This window comes from Alexandromys fortis, unplaced genomic scaffold, assembly GCF_014885135.2.
Source record: "Alexandromys fortis isolate MF-2015 unplaced genomic scaffold, M_Fortis_MF-2015_v1.1 scaffold_239, whole genome shotgun sequence".
In the NCBI taxonomy this organism is placed as follows: domain Eukaryota; kingdom Metazoa; phylum Chordata; class Mammalia; order Rodentia; family Cricetidae; genus Alexandromys; species Alexandromys fortis.
The window spans coordinates 1,560,035-1,580,469 of record NW_026068120.1 but is presented as its reverse complement, the minus strand read 5'-3'; the positions used below and the strand labels follow the sequence as shown (position 1 = coordinate 1,580,469).

Sequence of the window (20,435 nt, the reverse complement as noted above, 5' to 3'; positions counted from 1 at the left end):
GACTCAGGTTCATTTATTTAAATGCTTAGGGAGTGGCACTATTTGGAAGGATTAGGAGGTGTGGCCTTGTTGAAGTGGGTGTGGCCTCGTGGGAGGAAATTTGCTAGTTTTTTCCCCTGACTTCTTTCCCTGTTTGTCTTTGGAATATAGGAAGGCTACTAATTTTTGTGTGTTAATTTTGTACCCCTCTACTTTACTGAATGTTTGTCAGTTGTAGGAATTTTCTGGTGAAATCTCTGAGGTGTTTTCTAAATGCCAGATTGGAAATGCAGAGAGATTCAGGGTCATGAGTTTGGAAACCATTGTGTTTTTGGTTTCTCCCATGTGAGACAGTTGTTGTTGGATGATGCAGACTGCATCCTTTAAGTCAGTCTAATAAACCCCATATATGTATATATATATATGCTTTCGTTTTTTCAGTTCTGTTCATTTAGAGAATGCAGAATAATACACCCACTATGACTGTGTAGGGTCAATCTGTAGTTTTAGGTCTAATCGTGTTTCTTTTATGAAGCTGAGTGCCCATGTTTGGTATATATGTGTTTACAATAAAAAATATCTTGTTGCTAGACATTTTTTCTATAATAAGTATGAGGTGTCCCTCCTTATCTCTTTTAATTAGATTTTCTTTCAGATTTATCTTCCTGATATTAGAATAGCTACATCTTCTTGTTTCTTAGATCTATTTGTTTAGAATATCTTTCTCCAGGCTTTGACCCTAAGGAAGTTTCTATTACTGGTGTTTGAGTATGTTTCTAGGCGTAGCCAAAAGATGGACATTACTTTCTTATTCATTTGATTAATCTTTTTCATATTCAGTTATCACTATAATTATTGTGATAATTATAACATTATCATACGTTGTGTAGTAATTCCTGTCACTTTGTTCATTTTGTAGCATTTTATCAGATCTCTATTGTTTATTTGCTCCCTATGACTTCTGAGATATACATACACACATACATATACAATACATACTTACACACATATCATATATATGCAAATTCCTAACTACAGTCTGCTAAGTCTATATAATAATTGGACTTATGTTTTCAGGACTACCATTTGGTATTGGATGACTGATTGATGTGCTCTTCCCTGGAGAAGACGTTTCTTCCACTCTCAGAGTTCTTTACTTGCCTATAGTGCTTTCTGTAGGGTTGAGGCCTTCCCGTCTTTCCTCCTTCAACTTTGGGTGAATATTGTTGTCCTTGTTCAGCTCATGTTAGGCAGTCATGTTCATGAAACTTCATGAGTGTAGCTTGTGGCATTGCTAGGAGCCTTGTCACAGCACACTCCTCTCTGCTCTCTCTAGTCTGCATTGTTCTCTGAGTCTTAGGTGCAGGAGTTGTTTTATGGATATATTAGTTTGACTCCACAGCTCTGCATTTTTATTGGGTGTGGTTTTCCCTAATAATTTCTATTACAAAAAGAAGTTTCCTTGATGAGAGGTGAGGACTACACTTATCTGTGGCTATAAGGACAGATATTTAGAGTAGAGTTAAGAATTATGTTGGTTCATTAAAGCAGTGGTTGTAGATTCTCCATCCAGATCCATGACTTCAGTAGCCCTGGGTGGTTGGTTAGGTTTCTAGCACCAGGCATGGTTTCTGTCTTGTTGTGTGAGTCTTAAGTCCAATTAGAGAGCTATTGGTAACCACCAAGGTATGTGTGCCACTAGTGCATGCTTAGGTTTATTGTGCCATGCTGGTCATTGTTGTGGTTCATAGACATAATAGCTGAGTAGAACTTATTGGTTGTTTCCCTCCTTTGTAAGCTTAATGGTGCCTTCTGGTACCTTGAATCATTCAGATCAGTTCCAAGTTAAAGGCAGTTGGGCCTTGCATCTGAAGTTCATGGTACTTCAGTAATAGGGACTTACCTCACACCAGTGGTTCTCAATCTTCCATATGCTGTGACCCTTAAATAAATGTCGTGGTGATCCTCAACAACAAAATAATTTCACTGTTACTTCATAAGTGTAATTTTTGCTACTTTTATTAATCATAATGTAAATATCTAATATGCAGGATATCTGATAGGCAATTCCTTTGGGGGTTGCAACCAACAGATTGAGAAATGTTGCCGTATACCTCTGGGTATAACCAAGGGCAGCAGCAATGGTCTGTATGTTTGGGAGTCTCTTAGACAACCCACAAACAATTCAAAATACAGCTTCTCATGTACAGTGTTGAGGTTTTTGTAATGTGGTCTTTGACTCTTGGAGGGAGCATCGTTAGCCTAGATGATATTTTTCTTATTTTTTTAAAAATTTTTCAAGACAGGGTTTCTCTATAGCTTTGGAGCCTGTCCTGGAACTAGCTCTTATAGACCAGGCTGTCTCGAACTCACAAAGATCTGCCTGACTCTGCCTCCTGAGTGCTGGAATTAAAGGCGTGTGCCACCATCACCTGGCTAGAAGATAAAATTTTATTAAAACTATACATGTATATTTATATACAGACTTACATGTATTATAGGTTTTAATTTTAGGTAGTTAATGACATGATTGCTTATGACTTTTTCAGACATCCTTATTGTTGTTTTACCCTTCTCCTCCCTTTTTCTGTATTTATTTCTATCCTGTTCACTCCCCATTTGCCCAATCAGATCACTTCTACCCTGCCATTTCCCCTTCTATTGCTGCGCTGTCCACTTGGCCTTATTAATGTGCCCTTTTTTCTTTCCTGGTTTCTGCAGTTACTGCAAGAAATCCAGTAACATATGAAGATTCGGCGCTAGGAGCCTCTGATGAAAAAGCATATTCAGCTTTTGTCTTTCTGGGTCTAAGATACCTCACTCAAATGATCTTTTCTAGTTTCATCAATTTATCTAAAAATTAATTATTTCATTCTTTTTACAGCTGAATAGTACTCCATGGTGCGTGTACCACATTTTCATTATCCAGCCATTGGTTGAAGGCATTTAGGCTGTTTCCATTTCCTAGTTATTGGATACAGCAGCAGTGAACATGGCTGAACAAGTACTTGTGAAGTAGACTATCAAGTCTTTTGGGTATATGCCAAGGAGCTGTACACTGGATCATATGGTAGATTTATTTTTAGCTTTTTGAGAATTCTCCACTCTGATGTTGATAGTGGCTGCACCAGTTCACAATCCCACCACAGTCAAGGGTTCTCCTTTCCCCACACCTCCTCCAAGATTTGCTGCCAGTTGTTGTGTTAGGCCTTGCCATTCTAACTGGATAAGTTATTTTAATTAATAATTCCATAATTGCTAGAGCCAGTGAACCTTTTTTAAAAAGATATTTCTTAGTCATTTTTTTTCTTTTGAGAAGTATCTGTTCATGTCCTAGTCCCATTTTTCAAATGAGTTGGGTTTTTATTCTCTGTTTTTTTGAGCTCTTACTACATTCTGGATATTCATCTGTCAGTTGTATAGCTGGCAAAGTTGTCTCCATGCTGTGGGCTTCCTCGTCACCTGGTTGTTTCCTAACTATGCAGAAGGTTTTTAGTTGAATGAAATCCCACTTGTCAGTTGTTGGCCTTAATTCTTGGACAAATGGAGCCCTACTCAGGAAGATTTTCCTACATCAATATCTTCTAGGGTACTGCCTATATTCCCTTAAGCACTGTCAGTGCTTCAGGATTTTTTTTTAATTTAATATAATTTCTTTATTGATTTTTTTGGGAATTTCACATCATGCACCCTAATTCTACCCACTTCCAAGTCCCTCCTTATCCTCTCCTCCTCCTGCAGCTCCCCCAAAAGAAAATAAAAACAAGCAAGCAAACAAACAAACAAAAACATCTTCTCTCCTTTCCTGTCTATCCACCACCTCTTCATTCATCCTACTGGTACTGGGAGCCATGGTGTGTCATGTAGTATGTCGTTTGGTCCAATCGGTTTTACTTGTAAATGTTCATCGCCCATGAGTCATTGGTTTGGTTCAAGGCCTCTGGTTTCTGGCATGTAACTAAAAAATGAAACATAAATGACAATTTTAGCCATCAGGGAAATGTGAAGTAAAATTTTTTGCTATTCATCTTACTCCCATCAATATGTCCAAGATAAGGAATGGGGCTAGATGTTGCTTACCTTTAAGAACACTTGTTGCTATTGCAGAAGATCCATGTTTGGTTCCCAGCACCCTCATGATGCTTCACAACTTTATATGACTCCCATTCTATGGGACCCAAAACCCTTTTCTGACCTCTGAGGTATCATTCATGAGTATGGTGCACATACATAATTCAAGTAAAACATACACATAAAATAAAAAAGTATTTTCTAAAAAGACTCTGACCTAATGTTTAAAAATGGACCTCATTTATAAATAGCCAGGGCTATAAACAGAGACAGGCAGAAAAACGGAAGGGAAAGAAAGGAGAGAAGAAAGGGAAGAAATCAAAAAACAAGTAGCCTCAGATACTGACAAGAATTTGGGAAAGGGGACTGCTGGTAGCAGTGTGCACTGGTGTAGCCACTATGGAAATCATTTAATGTGGGGTTCACCAAACAGCTAGAAACAAGTATGATCCAGTTGTACCAGTCTTGGACATGTACCCAAATGACTCTAACTACAGAGACACTTGCTAATCCAGAATCATTGTTGCTTTATAGACAGAAAATGGAAACATCTTAGATGTCCATCAATTGATGAATGGAAAATGAAACATTTACACAGTGGAATATTATTGAGTGGAGGATAGGAGGGGAGGATAGGAGGGTAGGACAGAGGAGGGATTTGGGGACATAAAGGCTAGTTTAAAAAGCCATATGAAACCTAGTACTGTATAATTCTTCTTCTTTTTTTTTTTTTTTTTTTTTTTTTTTTTTGTTTTTCGAGACGGGGTTTCTCTGTAGCTTTGGAGCCTGTCCCGGAACTAGCTCTTGTAGACCAGACTGGCCTCAAACTCCCAGAGATCTGCCTGCCTCTGCCTCCCGAGTGCTGGGATTAAAGGCGTGTGCCACCACCGCCCGGCTGTATAATTCTTCTAAGAGATATACAAATTCATATATATATATATATATATATATATACATATATATGTATAATATAGATGGATGGATAGATAGATAGATAGATAGATAGATAGATAGATAGATAGATATGCCAGGCAGTAATGGCATATGCCTTTAATCCCAGCACTAGGGAGGCAGAGACAGGTGATCTTTGTGAGTTCAAAGCTAACCTGATCTACAGAGCAAGTTCCAGGGCAGCCAGGGCTATAAACAGAGAAACCCTGCCTCAAAAATAAAATAAGACATACACATATAAAGGTATAAATGTAGTTACCCTATAAGTGGTGGACAATACCCCAACTAGACACGGTATGCTATCACATAAAATTCCAATACCAGGAATGGGTTACCTTTTTTGATCTATTGGATAGGGGAGTCCTAGAAGCTTCCAAACATTACAGGCTATTGTCAATGCTTACCTTCCAGAACATGATCATAAGACCCTTTTACTAAAAACAGCACATATTTGAGACATAGAACATTTGGAAGCTTGGTCCCTATTGGCCAGTGTTTATAGTGCTGGGAGGTGCTATTCTTGCCATTAAAGGAGAAAAGTAATTATTACTCTCACCAAGCTGTGAATCTTATGAGCTATAATAATAACCTGCTAGACGAGAAGTACTCTCTGGTGCTAAAGTGGCACAAACATCATGGAAATAACCAACCACTCTTTGATTAGATTTAAGGGCCACTCCAGGAGATGGAACTCATACCCGATACTGTCAATTAGGCCGATAACTTGTGGCTAGATCTGTCTTGGGACCTTAGAGGAAAACCTACTATTATGGGCCTCCTAATGATGACATTGTCCTAGGTTGGCCAGCCTTCATCAATGTTCTTCTTGCAGTGGATGACAAGTAACACAAACTCAATCTGTCAACATGTAGAGAATAGGAGTGTCCAGCTCTAAATGGGACATCTGTACGACAACCATCCCTGCAAGGAGGCTCAAAGATCTGTGTGGAAGAGGGGCAGAGAGATCAAACGAGCCAGAGGTAGTGGATGGCTTCAGGAAAACAGTGCTTTCCAGATGCAGCTCATCTGATGAACACATGAACCAACAGAGATTGTGACAGTCTGTACAAGACCTGTAAAGGCTTAAGCAGGGAGGAAGGAATATAGCACGAAGTCTCACCCCTAGCTGAGGAGCCTTTGATTGCTGTGGGGAAAGGAAGAGTTAGGTGATTTCAATGATATGAAGCCTAATATATTGATGACAGTCTGGGTCAGGGATATTGATTGGTATTAGTATTAGACTGATGATTAGTTGGCTAACACTTTTTGTTTTAAGTTGCATACCTATTTAATCTCCATTATGATCTCTACAGCCCTACTCTTAGCTCAAAGCAGCCTGCTTGCAGGAGCGGAACCCTTCCTCCCACCCCACCTCTACTGTCTGGAGATTCTACCTCTTGGTGAGGACCCAGGCCTTTTATTCCTGTCTCTCCAGACTTATTCTTCACCCTATTACAGCCTACCTCCAGGAGCCCCTCCTCCCACCCCACCTCCATTTCCTGGGGTACCTTTGAGTACAGACCCATCTTAGCTCTTTCCCACAAACCCTCTCAGCCTTGTGTTGGCTGTCAACTCACAGAAACACGTTCTATAGTGACCTCCAGTGGCCACACTAGGCTAGGACTAAGGTAAGTGATTTTACTCTCCTAAAATGTCCTTGATTGTTCCTCATAAAGTGTTCTCATAAGGAAATGACATTGGTTAATCAAGAGATTCTCATATTTTCTTTTTTTAGAAACAGGATTTCACTATGTACTGCAGACTTAGTGATCCGCTTGCCTAAGTATCCCAGGGCCGGGTTACAGATGTGTGCCCCGACTCCCGGAGGCATATTCATACTTAACACTTTAACAACCATTATGCTTCCAGCTCTTCCCTAGTGTTTTGACTAGAGTAGACGCAAATTCGTTGTCACAGCCTCCTTCTCCTTGCTCCGGAAGGTCGAAAGCTGAAAGCTTCTGGAATAGGCCTCCGCATTCCACTTAGCCCGAACTACATCTCCCGGCAGACGTTGCGCCCCACCTCCGGCGTGACGCGTGGCCTGCCGGGAGCGGGCTGGGAGGCGGCGGCCCGGCCCAATGGGTGCGGGCTCCCGAGGAGAGGGAGGAGGAGAAGAGGAAGCAAGCGGGGCCGTGGGCCGCGTCCCCATTCATTGCAGTGGCCTGCTGGGTCGGGGTGCCGTGTTTTCCGAGCCATGGAGGCGCTAATCCCGGTCATCAATAAGCTGCAGGACGTCTTCAACACGGTGGGCGCCGACATCATTCAGCTGCCGCAGATCGTCGTGGTGGGAACGCAGGTGAGGTGAGGCCGCGATGGCGAGGCCTGGCCGGGCCGAGGGCCTGCGGGTGTCCGCGGGAAGGAGGCCGCCCGGCCGCCCAGTGCTCCCCTCGGGTCTCGCGCGTTCAGCGGGCCGAGTGGCCCTGCAGCCTGCGGCCGGGCGCGGCTTGGCCCAAGGGCACTCGGGGGACGCGGGCGGGCGGGCGTGTGTGTGAGCGCGGTTGCTTCCTTCCGGCGGCTGAGGACGCGGTCGGCTCAGGGCTCGCCGTGGGGCCGAGGGGTAGCAAGCTAGTCGGCGGCCCCGGAGCGTTACAGCGTCGCAAGATTAAAGACAATCCCGTGTGGAGTTGGAGTTCTGAGGTTAGGCAGGAGCACCAAGTTTGTCTTGTACCACTCCATGACTTTGGTGTTTATAGTTTTGTGGCTGTGGCTTATTTGGCATAAGATTCTCTGGCCTTTTCACGTGGGGTACTATAGATGAGCCAGTATTTTGTTTTTTACGTGAAAAGAGTGTTGACGAAATAAATATCTAGAGTAACGGAGATATGTGAGATATTCTCTGTCTCTTACCCCCCCCCCCCTTTTTTAACCGCTTGTTTTGGACTGAAAAGGAATAACAACTTTGGGGTGGGGGAGTAGAGACAGGTCCTACTCTGTATTTCAAGGTGGCTAAGAATTCACCATGTAGCCTGAATTGGCTGAAACGTGCAGTCCAGCTGCCGCAGCTCCCTTGACGGACAAACCACCACTCCCAGATTTCTTTATTTTTTTAATTTTATGTGTGTGAACGTTTCGCCTGGTGTTACAGACGGTTACGAAGCTGCCTTGTGTGTTCTGGGAATTGAACCCGGGTCTTCTGGAAGAGCAGCCTTTGCTTTTAACCTCAGGCCATCTCTCTAACCTCTTAATAATACAGATTTTTAAGTGCTTCCGTTTGTTAACAGTGTTCTCTTCTGAGGCGGTGATTTCTCCATATTCCATGGGTTGCATTGTTAGGGAAAGTGCATAAATATTACGATAAGAAATAGATCAGAGGATATTCATACACTTCAAACACTCCTGCAGCTTACTATTATTTATTTGGGCTTTAAATGGTTAAAGCAGTAGAGATAATTTTTGGACCATTTGCTTGGTCTCTTTACAGGGTTAGTGTAGATTCTATTCTGTCAGTCATGTCTGCGTATTCCAGTTTTACCATTTGAGGATAGCAGTTCAGTCTTTGAGTATACCACAAACAATATTTTTGTTCTTACTGAGACCATTTAGTAGGTCTCTAAAGGTTTTCAATGATACGGTATTGCTCATTGTAATGAGATACTTATTTTACATGCCGGCATCGGTTTCCCCTCCCTCCGTTTATTTCTAAGTGTTTTTGTTTTTGTTTTTTTTTAATGTTACGCGTAAGGTTTGTCTGCATGTGTGTTGTCATCTCATGCTTGCTCTCTGGAAGCCGGAGGAGGCAGCGGATCCCCCTGGAACAGGCGATGCAAATGGCTGTGAGCTGCCATATGCTTGCTGGGAACTGAACTTGGGTCTTCTGCAAGAGCAACAAGTGCTCTTAACCGCTGAGGCATCTCTAAAGCCCTGAGAGAGTGGGACTTTTTTTATTTTTTTTTTAAAGTAGTTTTTGTAAATAAAATTAGAAGACATGACATAGTTGATTTTTTTCATGCTAATTGAGAATTGTTATGTATCTTCAGAGCAGAAACTTCACATGGACTCTAAAGAGATTTTCTAATTCACTTTCACTATGCATCAGTAAAAGAATCAGGGAAATGGTGAATCTGGTTCATGTATTCTAAACTGAAAAGTTATTAGTGAATTTTTGAATTTTAAAACACATAGTATTGGAAAAAGAATAATTTGGTGTTTTCTGAGTTTACGAGCACAGTGCCATTCAATAATACTGATTTGGGTGACATTCATTTTCTTTTCTTTCTTTTCTTGTTTATTTTGAGAACAGATTTTACTATATATGTCTGGCTGGCCTAGAACTCACCATGTAGACCAGGCTAGCCTTCCAGTCAGAGATCTGCCTGCCTCTGCCTCCTGAGTATTGGGATAGAAGGCCTGTGCCACCACAGGTAGCACCTGGGTAGCATTCTTGGCAGCCTTTGTCAACTTATAAGCACACTGGATCTTGACTGCTTATGTCGAGCACCTAATTTTAACTCCTGACTCCCTTGGGTTAGGAATTAAAGGAGTTGGGGAGAGGGAATTGTGTTTAGAGGTACCAGCCACTTGTTCTTTATTACTTAGCTAATACTTTCTGATTTCTGAGATAGTCTGCATGGAAAGAAAAGCGAAAGGGGAGAGAAAAGGTTGATACTTTTTAGACCATGTTGTATTTTGCAGGCAGAGAAGAAGGTAAGATTTAAAACAAGTTCTGTGTCTCAGTGTGGGACATTTAATCACTATTTTTTAAGCTGAGAATCAGGAAGAGCAGCCCTGTAGGTGTATAATCCAGACCTCCACCATTTCGTGCTGACATTCCAGTGCAGATGGCATCAGCCCGAGGCTGTGTCTTAGTGTAGCTTGTGGTACATTTCCTTTGCCTTTTATTTCAGTCATTTCAGCACTCCTTCAATGATTGGGATACATCTAAAAGGATTTTCTTAACCAGTTTGTAAGCTAACTTTAAAAAGTTTAACATTTAGCCAGGCATTGGTGAGATATACTGTTAATTCTAGCACTTGGGGAGAGGCAGGTGGATCTCTGAGTTCGAAGCCAGCCTGGTCTACAGAATGAGTTCTGGGTCAGCCAGGGCTGTTACACAGAGAAACCCTGTCTAAAAGAAGAAAAAAAGAAAAAGAGAAGTTTGACCTTTAGAAAACTGAAATATTTACACACCATTAAGTCATAGTGAAGTGCACATTTGGTGACTTTAGAGTAGACACGGACAGAGTTGTGAAGTTAGTGCTACTTTTATTCCTAACTTTGCTGTGCTGGCTAGTTTCTTGACATAAGCTGAAGTCATTCAGGAAGAGTGAGCCACAACGGAGAAAATACTGCTATCAGATTGGACCAGAAATGAGGCTTTGGGGCATTTTTTGATTAAGTAAGTCTGTGGTCCCATTGTAAGTAGTACTGCTCCTGGGCCGGTGGTCCTGTGTTCTATAAAAAAGCAAGCTGAGTGAGCTGTGCTGAGCAAACCAGTTTGCAGTTTCCTTCCATGGTTTCTGCTTCAGTTCCTGCCTCTAGGCTCCTGCTCTGAGTTCCTGCTCTGACTTATCTTCATGAAATAAGCCCTTTACTCCTCAAGTTGCTGTTGGTCATTGTCTTTTATCACAGCAGAGTAAGCAAACTAGAAACTTTATTGTCGCATAAAGAAACCTTTACCCATTAAGGATCCACTCTTTCTTCTTACCTTCCCCCTAAATCCTGCTAAGCATTAATCTACCTTTTGTCTATAGGTTTGCCTGGTGTAGACATTTCATATAAATAGAGTTCTATGATACGGTCTTTTGTGTTTAGTTTCACTATCCCAGAATGCCTGTCGTGGTATGTATTAGTGTAAGTTGAGTATCTTTACTGCAAAACGGTCTCAAGTGCTCCAGTATCCAACAATTTTAGTGCTGACATGATGCCACAAGTATAAAATTCCATGTTTTGCCTTGTGACAAATAGATTGTGGTTATAGACATAAGTTAAAAGAGTGGTTAAGAGTGCTGTTTTTGCACAAGAGGTGTCTCACAGCTGCCTATAACTCCAGCTGTAGAGGACCCAGCACCTTCTTTCTGGCTTCAGCGGCTACCGCACACATGGCATTACTCATAAACATATACAATATACATATAAATAAACATAGCTCTTTAAGAAAACTACAGGTACATTAATGTATTGATAAACATGAAGCATACATAAACTGTGTCTAGATTTGTATCTCATCTCGTAAGGTGCCTCATATACACATGCAATATTCTACAATTCTAAGACTCCCAAATCTGAAATGCTTCATTTTTGACCCAAGCATTTCAGATAAAAGAATTCAACATGTTTTTTTTTTTTCTCTATCTATCTCTCCCCCCGCTTTTGGTTGAATAATACTCTTCTATAGATTTGTTGTAGCTTATTTATCCACAGCATGCCTTTTAGTAGTATACATTTAGTAGTATTATTAGTGTAGATAGAATATCCTTCAAAGACACTGGTTGTTACTATGTTTTTGCTAGTACAAATAATTTTGCTGTAAATATTTATTTGCCAATCTTTGTGTGGACAATGCCTTCAGTTCCCTTGATTCTAGGAATAGATTTGTTGGTTCAAATAATAGCAATTATGTTTAAGTTGTTTTGCTTTATTTTGTTTTTGTGTTTCTGAGACAAGGTCTTGCTGTTTAGTACAGGCTGACCTAGAACTTTATGGTTGTACATCTGCCTCTGACTCCTGCATTTGGGATTACTGGGGTGTTTCACCTTATTGTGCTCAAATTAATCATTGTAAAGACAGTTCAGTGGCAGCGCATCATTTTTTTTAAAGATCTGTTTATTTATTACATATACAATGTTAGGAGAGATTATGGGGATCTCATAGACTGTTGTGAGCCAACAAGTCGTTGCTGGGAATTGAACTCAGGATCTTTGGAAGAGCAGTCAATGCTCTTAACCTCTGAGCTGTTTCTCCAGCCCAAGTTAGCACATTCTTAATGTAAATATACCACCTGTCTCCAAAACATTGTATTGTAAAAGAAAACTCTAGTCCTTAAGTAGTTGCTCCCTATTTCTCTTTATGTTGTTCTACTTTATTCTGTTTATGTTGTTCTACTTTATTCTCTAGATTTACTTATTCTGAATATTGTGTGTTAGTAGAATACAGTGTATGATAATTTATGTCTGGCTTCTTTCACTTAGTATAGTTTTTTTTTTCATGTTGTAGTATGTACCAGTATTTCATTCCTTCTAAAGGTTAAATAATATTTCAGTATATGGATAAATGACCTTTTGTTTATTCATTCATTCCTTGATGGGCACTTGCGTTGTTTCTGTTGCTCTAAATAGTGTTGCTCTGTGTACAGGTCAGTTCTCAGTTCTTCATGAGTAGCTAGGATTGAAACTATAGGCCATAAAACGTCTACGGTGCCTGCACCATTTAAAAATTGTCACTAGCTGGGCAGTGGCGGCACACACCTTTAATTCCAGCACTTAGGAGGCAGAGGCAGGCAGATCTCTGTGAGTTTGAGGCCAGCCTGGTCTACAAGAGTTAGTTCCAGGCCAGGCTCTAAAACTACAGCGAAACCCTGTCTTGAAAAACAAACAAATAAAATTAAATTAAAATTGTCACTAACAGTATAGGAGGACTCATCAGTATTTATCCGTCTTTACACCATCCTAATAATGTGTGCACACTGTGTCATTGTAGGTTGGCTTTGCCTTTCCTTAGTGCCTAATAATCCAAAACATGTTAATGTGCTTGTTGGAGTTGTCCTTTTATTGTTGAATTGCTAGAGTTCTTTATAAGTTGAATACTAGGGCCTTACTAATATGCTTGTAAATACTTTCTTTTCCTCAGGAGATTGCCATTTCACACTGACTAATTAATGTTTTTCAATGCACAGAAGTTTTTGATCTTGATAAAATTGATCTTTTTCTTTGTTGGTTAGACTTCTAACATGTTGCTAAATTCCAAGACATAGAGGTTCATTATATTTTCTTCTCATGTTTTTAGCTTGCCTATTTACCTTGCATAGGTTTTTAACCTATTTTCAGAAAATTTTTGTCTGTGATGGGGAGCCCACCTTTATCTTTTATATATGCCTATTTATTTGACTAAGCAACATTTACTTAGGAGTTCGTCTTCTGTTCATTGCATAGTATTGGCATCTTTCAATATCAGTTAACCATAGATATATGGGTTTATTTCATATGTATACTCTTAGGTCCTTACTACACTTCTTTGTTTACTTTGCTCTTATTCTACATTGTTTGGTTATTTGGGGCCCATTAACAATCCATGTGAATTTTAGTATTAGCTTTCTTATTTCTGTAACTAAGATTATTTGGATTTGACAAGATGAAATCTCTTTGAGTCAAATCTAATTCTGTAGCTCAGTCTGACTTTGAATTATCAATCCTGAATCAACTGCATGAGTGCTGGAATGATAGGTAGCACCACTCTGATTGGTAGTTTTTCTTTCAGCACCTTGAACCAGCCCATTGCTTAACTTTTGATGGGCAGTCTACTATATCCATTATTAATCCTACTGAGGATTACTTGTACTGGTGCGTGAGTCATGTCTCTGATTAACTGTTGTTGTTGCTCTTGGTCTGCTTTTCTACAGTTGGATTCTACTCAGTCACAATGACTTGTTCTGTTTCTTATTTGTATGGAGTTAGACTGCTTGTTTGTAGACTTAGAGTTGTATTATGCTTTTCTGAAAAGTGGGGTGGGGCTCTGTTCTTAGGACCTTGAGGCTTGAACCCAGGGCTTTGTATGTGCCAAATGCACAGTGTAAATGTAAGTTATGCCTCTAGCTCTATGGAGTGGCAGTTTTTGTAGATATAAATTTGGTCTTATCAAATATCTGAGTCTTTTATGATCCAGAATCGTATAGTCAATAAAAATTCTTTACTGATGGCTGTAGTTTAACATTTAAGAAAGCCTGGACTATGGGAGTTGACATGTTAATATTTTGAGCTATGTGTGCATTAGTTATTCAGTGTAAAAAAAGTATGTTAATGTTATAGGTTTTGTTTTGTCCTTAGGTAGAGCATTGTAGCTGTAAGGAAAAAAGCATGTTAATTTAACTGATAAATTGAATATTTCTAAGAATTCTATGAGAAATATTTAAGCAAATAGATATTAAGGGAACTATTTCTATAAATTTGTTCTAAATAAAATGTAAAAGAAATGGGTTGTTACTCAGTTACATTAATAGCAGGGATTTAAGAGTCTGTTGTATGTAATGAAAAATATAAACTTATGGATTAAAAAGTTGAATGAGTGGGCATGGTGGCACACATCTTTGATTCCAGCACTCGGGAGGCAGCGGCAGTAGGATCTCTTGAGTTCAGGGCCAGCCAGGAGTACATAGTGAGACCCTGTCTCAATTAAAAAGTGACAGACTCAGCCTTGGTTAATGTGTCATGGATGAACTAATGTTAGTTATTAGTGAAAAGGGCTGAAACTGGTACAGACATTTTCCATGAAAGAGCTTATCTCAGATTGAGTTGAAAGCACAGTAAGTGCCATTACCATATAATTCTTAAGGAGCTACAGAATGACCATGACATCTGGTCATTTTGGAGGTGGAGATGAAAGAGTTGCAGTAAGACCTATTGTCAGAGCATGTCAGCTGTAACATTGTCCTTTAGAGCTTTTGTATGATAGCTGTCCTACAGACTTTCTGGAGGTGTAGTTATAAGTCCACCAGCAGAAAACAACCTCTTAATGTGGCCAGTTGTTGAAGAAGCTAATTTTACATACATTTTCAAATCTAGACAAGAAAAGAAGGACCAGAAACTCATTCATAGACATGTGTTGTTTGGTCTGTATGTTGACACATCCATTAACAAGAAATGTGTTTCAAACTTGGTAGATAGTTAACTGGACTCTTTAAAAAGAAACTAACAAACCCTATGAATGTAAAATAATGCCTGCCTTAATGGACCTAGAGTGCTTAGCTACTGTTCCCTTTGTTACTAGTTGTCTTCAATGTGCTTTCAAAACCATATATGTGTTTTTTCTATAGTGTCATTAGGTCTATGAATATTTTATGTCTGCATCTGTATAAAAAAGCAGAAAAGACGAACACTTTGGTTTATCATTCAGTCGTGTATTTTGTTACCTAAGTATACTCATAATTTTTATTTTCTTTTGGGGGAATTGGGAGTGATAGTCTCACTTTGGAATCCATGCTAGATTAGAATTTGTAGTACCTTTGCTTTGGCCGCCTAAGTACTGAGATTGCAGATGTGTACCCTTGTTTGACTGCTGTTTTAAATAATTCACTTGACAAAATGAAACCTAATAGCAGTCTTATAAAGGTACTCAAATAATGTTAGTCACATGAAATGGTAATTGTTATGTGTTATGTTCAGTAAATATTAGTTAAACTACTGATTAAAGTGGCTAGACATTTTGAAGGAAATGGAGACATTTTGGGGGAATTTATAAAACCTAGAAATTTGTGCATTCTAGGTGAGTACCTCTCAGATACACTTTCTCTTTTTTTGTTTTGTTTTGAGATAGGGTTCTCTGTGTAACCCTGACTGTTGGCTGTCCTGGAACTCACTTTGCATTTTACGGTTTTCTGTAATGGTCTTGGTATGTTGCAAAGAAAAATTTCTTTGATGAGGGATGAGATTTATACTTATCTCTGGGCACAAGGATGAATACTTTAGAGTGAAGTTAGGAATTACCTAGTTGAGTAAAGTGATGGTAATAGGTTCCTAGGTTCCCCTATAAGATCCATGATCTCCGTAGCCCCAAGTAATTGGGTAGGTCTTCAATACCGGGCATGATTTCCTTGTTGAGTGGTTTATTCAGTACAGTTAGCTTTTGGTAACTTCCTAAGGGAAACCCTGCCGTTGGGCATTGTGGTTCATAGCATCATAGCTGGGTAGGACTATTGGATGCTTCCCTCCCTTGGAAACTTGTGTAGGACCTTCCTGTCCTTTCCGAGTTAGTCCTCTGGTAGGCAACCAAGGTCAACAAAAATAGTTTAAGTTGTTTTAGAAGCCTCTTGAATTGCCCTGACCAGCAACTCAAAAGGAGGTTTCTCATGGCTCGTACTGGGCTGATTATTTGGTAGTCTATGGTTCTTGGGGTGGCATTGTCAACCCACGTAGCATAATTGTATGTCGTACACTTATATGTATTTTATGTAAACAAAAAATAATATGATTTTTAAGGCTTTTCCAAACATCCTTAGTGTTGTTTGTCACTCTTCCTTCTTCTGTATTGACCTCCTATCTCCCTCCCCAATTAACACCTCCCACGTTTTTCTCACCCCCTACATATCACTTGTACCCTGCTATTCCCTCTGTTAAACTGCCCCCCCCCCCGACCTTGCTACCTTTTTACTTTCCTGGTTTCTGTGGTTACTCCAGATTACAGACTGACAATTAAGGAGTTGGAACTTGGGACCATAGATGAGAGAGAACATGATGTATTTCTTTTGGGGTATCGTTTACCTCACGCAATACAGTAATTTCTAGATCTATCCATTTACCTTCAAAGACTAAATCAGAGTGGCTAAGAAATTTGTCAAAAAAAATGTTCATCATCTTTAAGATTAGGGAAATGCAAATTAAATTAATTTTGAGATTCCATCTGACCTCAATGAGAATACCTGAGATCAACAAGGCAACAAAGATTGGAGAACCCTCATTCACTGTTGGTGGGATTGCAGAGTGGTGGAAATCAGTTTGGAAAACTTACAGAGAGCTAAAAACAAGTCTTCTGTATGTCCCACCCAACTCTAACACTCCTTGGCACGTCCCCAAAGGACTCATCATCCTACACACAGATACCTGCTCAGCAGTGTTCCTTGCACTTTACTCACAACTGCTAGATCAAGGAGACAAACTAAATCCCCGACAAGTAATGCTGCGGGAAGGTGTGTGGCTTGGGACGTGACCTCAGACTATTTACCTGGATGCAGAAGGTGTCTGGCCTCTTCCCCTCTGCTTCCCCCTGGGCCCCGTTTGCTGTTTGGTTTGCTTTGGATCTGATCTTTTCCATCGTGTAAGCAGAAAATCCTGACTTTGTAAGTTTACCTTTTAATAAACACAGGTCTATTTTTTAGTTCTGAGCTAGTGTGGGATTCCTTTTTTAAGCGTCTGATCACTCCGCCTTCAAAGTGATAATGAAAATGTGGTATATATACATAGTCTTAAGGATGATGAACATTTTTAAATACTTTGTAGCCGCTTTGATTTACTCTGGAATCAAACTGCCTGTTTAGATCTGTTGTCCATTTTTTGAATGAGTCTTCTTTTGGTACTTTATTTTTTAATTCTTTATATATTCTGGACATTAAGCCTCCTTCAGAAGTATAGCTGGCAAGATTCTCTCCTATTCTGTGGGTTTTCTCTTCATGCAATTGTTTTTTTTTTTTTTTTTTTTTTGGTACAGATGCTTTCAGTTTTATGAGGTCCCAATTGTCAATTGCTGGTCTTAATTCTTATGCAAATGGAGCCCAAATCTAGAACTCATTTTTTATGCCTGTATCCTGTAGGGTACTACTCATGTTTTCTTTTAGCAGTTTTGGCATTTCAGAATTCACATTTAGGTCTTTGATTAGTTTCGAGTAGTTTTTGTGCAAGGTGATAGATATGGACCTCATTTTGGTTTTCTACATGTGAATGTCAAGTTTTCTTAGTACCATTTCTTGAAGATGCTGTTTTTTCTGCAGTCTATGTTTTTGCATCTTTGTCAAATGGCTATAGTTACATGTCCTTATATCTGTTTTCTTTGTTGGTCTACATGTCTGTTTTGTCCCATTACCATAATGTTTTTATTACTTAGGCTCTATAATATATTTTGTAATTTGGAATGATCATCTCTCTAGAAATTTTGCTCAGGATTGTTTTGATTATTTGGGATATTGTGTGGTTTCATGTACATTTTATAATTTTTTCTTTCTATTTCTGTGAAGACTAAGATGGGATTCTATATTTTTTGCATAATAGTCATTTTGCAATATTAATTCTATGTGAATTATATAACATGAGCTTGAGAGGTTTCTATTTTCTAGGGCCTTCAGTTTCTTTAGAGATTTAAAGGTTTCATTGTATAGGTCTTTTTTACTTGGTTATTTCTTAGATACTTTTCTTTTGAGACTGTTGTGAATGGGGATATGTCTGTGCTTTCATAGGGTATTTGTTGTTGGTGTGTAGACAAATGATTGGTTTTTGTAAGTTGATTCTGTATCCTGTCACCTTGTTAAAAAAAATTCTGGAGGGACTTTTGTCTCTTATGTATGGTATATCATCTGCAGATAGGGATATTTTTTAATTTTTTCTCTTGCCATATTGCGCAAACTGGTGTTTTCTGGAATAGGAATAGTGGTTACTGATTTCAGTATGATTGCTTTGATCCCTGCTCCCATATAGAGTTAATGTTGGCTGTGGGTTTGTCATCTATAGCCTTCATTATGTTCCCTCCAGTCTTTTCTAGGACTTTGATCATAAGGGCATATTAGATTTTGACAAAGCCTTTTCTGGATCTATTGAGATGATAATTGATTTTTGTCTTTAGGTTCATTTATTTTATTAAATTATTGACTTGGGTGTGTTGAACTTTGCTTGAATCTCTTGGATAAAGCCATTTTTGTCATGTTGGATATTTTTTCTTTCTGTCTGTCTGTCTGTCTGTCTGTCTTTCTTTCTTTCTTTCTTTCTTTCTTTCTTTCTTTCTTAATGTATGCTTGTATTTGGCTTGCCAGTATTTTATTCCAGATTTCTGAATTGATGTTTATCAGGGATATTGATATGTAGTTTTCTTTCTTTGTTGTGTCTTTCCCAGGTTTTGGTATTAGGATGATACTGGCTTCATTACGGAGTTAGAAGTACTTTTTCTCTTTTTTTTCCCTTTATTTTAATAATTTAAGAAGTATTCACTATAAATCTTTAAAAGTCTGGTAGGATTCATCTAGGCTTGTGTGTTTGGATTTTGTTGATTGTTTTGCCATTTTGTCTCATTTCTTATGGGTCTGTTTAGGTGGATGATCTCTTTGTTTAACTTTGGTGATTTGGATCAATCTAGAAATTCCTCTATTTCTTTTTGGCTGTGTCAGTCAGAAACCACACTAGGCCCTAGGCCTTTAAGCTATAGAACCTGTCTTCATGACCACATATACATTGCAAAGGAGTTTCTAAGTAATCATGCCTTATATTTTATTGTGCACCTGGAATTGGAATGACTTGCCTAGAAACTGTTTTCCGACTTGTACTGTATTTAAATATGCTGACAGTAAAACCATCTGGCATCAGACTTTCTAATTTGATCCAAACCAACTAAGTCAGGCTAAACAAAGTTTTCATTCTCACCAATTGTTTCCCTATCTGCCATGATGCTTGCTGCATCCCCTACGATGCCCTGATGCCTGTGATTAACTCACATGGGACAGCTAGAGGAAATGTGTGTACAGTGCAAAAGCCGAAATGTAATAAATGCTGAATTTGTGTTCAAGTATATGAAGAATATCCATGGAACTGTTTTGTAGCATTGTAAATTTGAAATAAAAAACTTGGAACATAGTCACACCCAAAAAGTGAAACATTGGTATGAATAAAGAGTCTTATTATAAACCAGTAAGCATAAAACATTGCATTTGAAAAACTGAGAAAGCCCTTGAGCCAGAAGGCATGCAAATTTAAGCAAAATGTTAATGACATGTATTGAAGTAGCAAAGTTCAATGACCATGTATTGAAGTAGCAAAGTTCATAGCAAACTGAAAGTAATTTGGCTCCGTCTTATTTACACAGCCTAACTAACAGCGCTTAAAATCTGTATGCTCTTAAATGTAGCAGCTTAAGTGAAGTAGGTCTAAGGAGCTAATAAGTTACTGGAGTCTATATACACCCATACAGATTGCATCAATTTAAATAATCATGTGTTGGGTTTTTTTTTTTTTTTTTTTGTCAACACAAACCTAGGGAAAGAGGGATTGAGAATATACTTACCTAAAATTGGCCACTGGGTATAATAAGAGGCCGCCTGTTCATTTCCCGATTGCTCAAAGTCCTGAAATAATCACACATAAAACTATATTATTTAAGTCACTGCTTGGCCAATCACGTAACCGTATTGCTAGCTAGCTCTTACATCTAGAATTAATCCATTTCCATTATTTCATATTTTACCACGAGGCTTGTGGCCTACCAGCAAGGTTCCAACCGGCAGTTCGTGTCTTTCCCCTCTGGCAGCTCCATGGCATCTCTGACTCCTCCTACTCTCTCCTCCTCTGTCTGCTTGAAATTTATGCCTTGTCCTATTCTGCTAAGCCACTGGCCAAAACAGATTTATTCATTCGCCAATAAAAGCAACACATAGATAGAAGGACTTCCCGTGTCATCTGGGAAAGTCTGTAGGACATTTTTTTTAATTTATTTATTTCTTTATTAATTAATTAAAGATTTCTGTCTCTTCCCCATCGCCGCCTCCCCTTTCCCTCCCCCCCCCCCCAACCACCCCCCCCCCCCCCCCCCCCCCA

The 20,435-nt window shown here is 39.2% G+C and overlaps 1 protein-coding gene across 8 annotated transcripts in view; it reads left to right on the top strand.

The window, feature by feature from the left end:
• The first annotated feature begins 7,064 nt into the window (after positions 1-7,064).
• The window catches only part of Dnm1l (dynamin 1 like), a 49,409-nt gene continuing 36,038 nt past the window's right edge, over positions 7,065-20,435 (top strand). For 4 of the 8 annotated variants that reach the window (XM_050125125.1, XM_050125124.1, XM_050125121.1 and 1 more), the window contains exon 1: positions 7,068-7,297. In XM_050125125.1, the coding sequence (XP_049981082.1) occupies positions 7,196-7,297 (102 nt within the window). In that variant the 5' untranslated portion in view covers positions 7,068-7,195. Of the gene's footprint in view, positions 7,298-20,435 lie in introns of all 8 variants that reach the window. The other 4 variants (XM_050125127.1, XM_050125126.1, XM_050125120.1 and 1 more) reach the window with 2 other exon arrangements.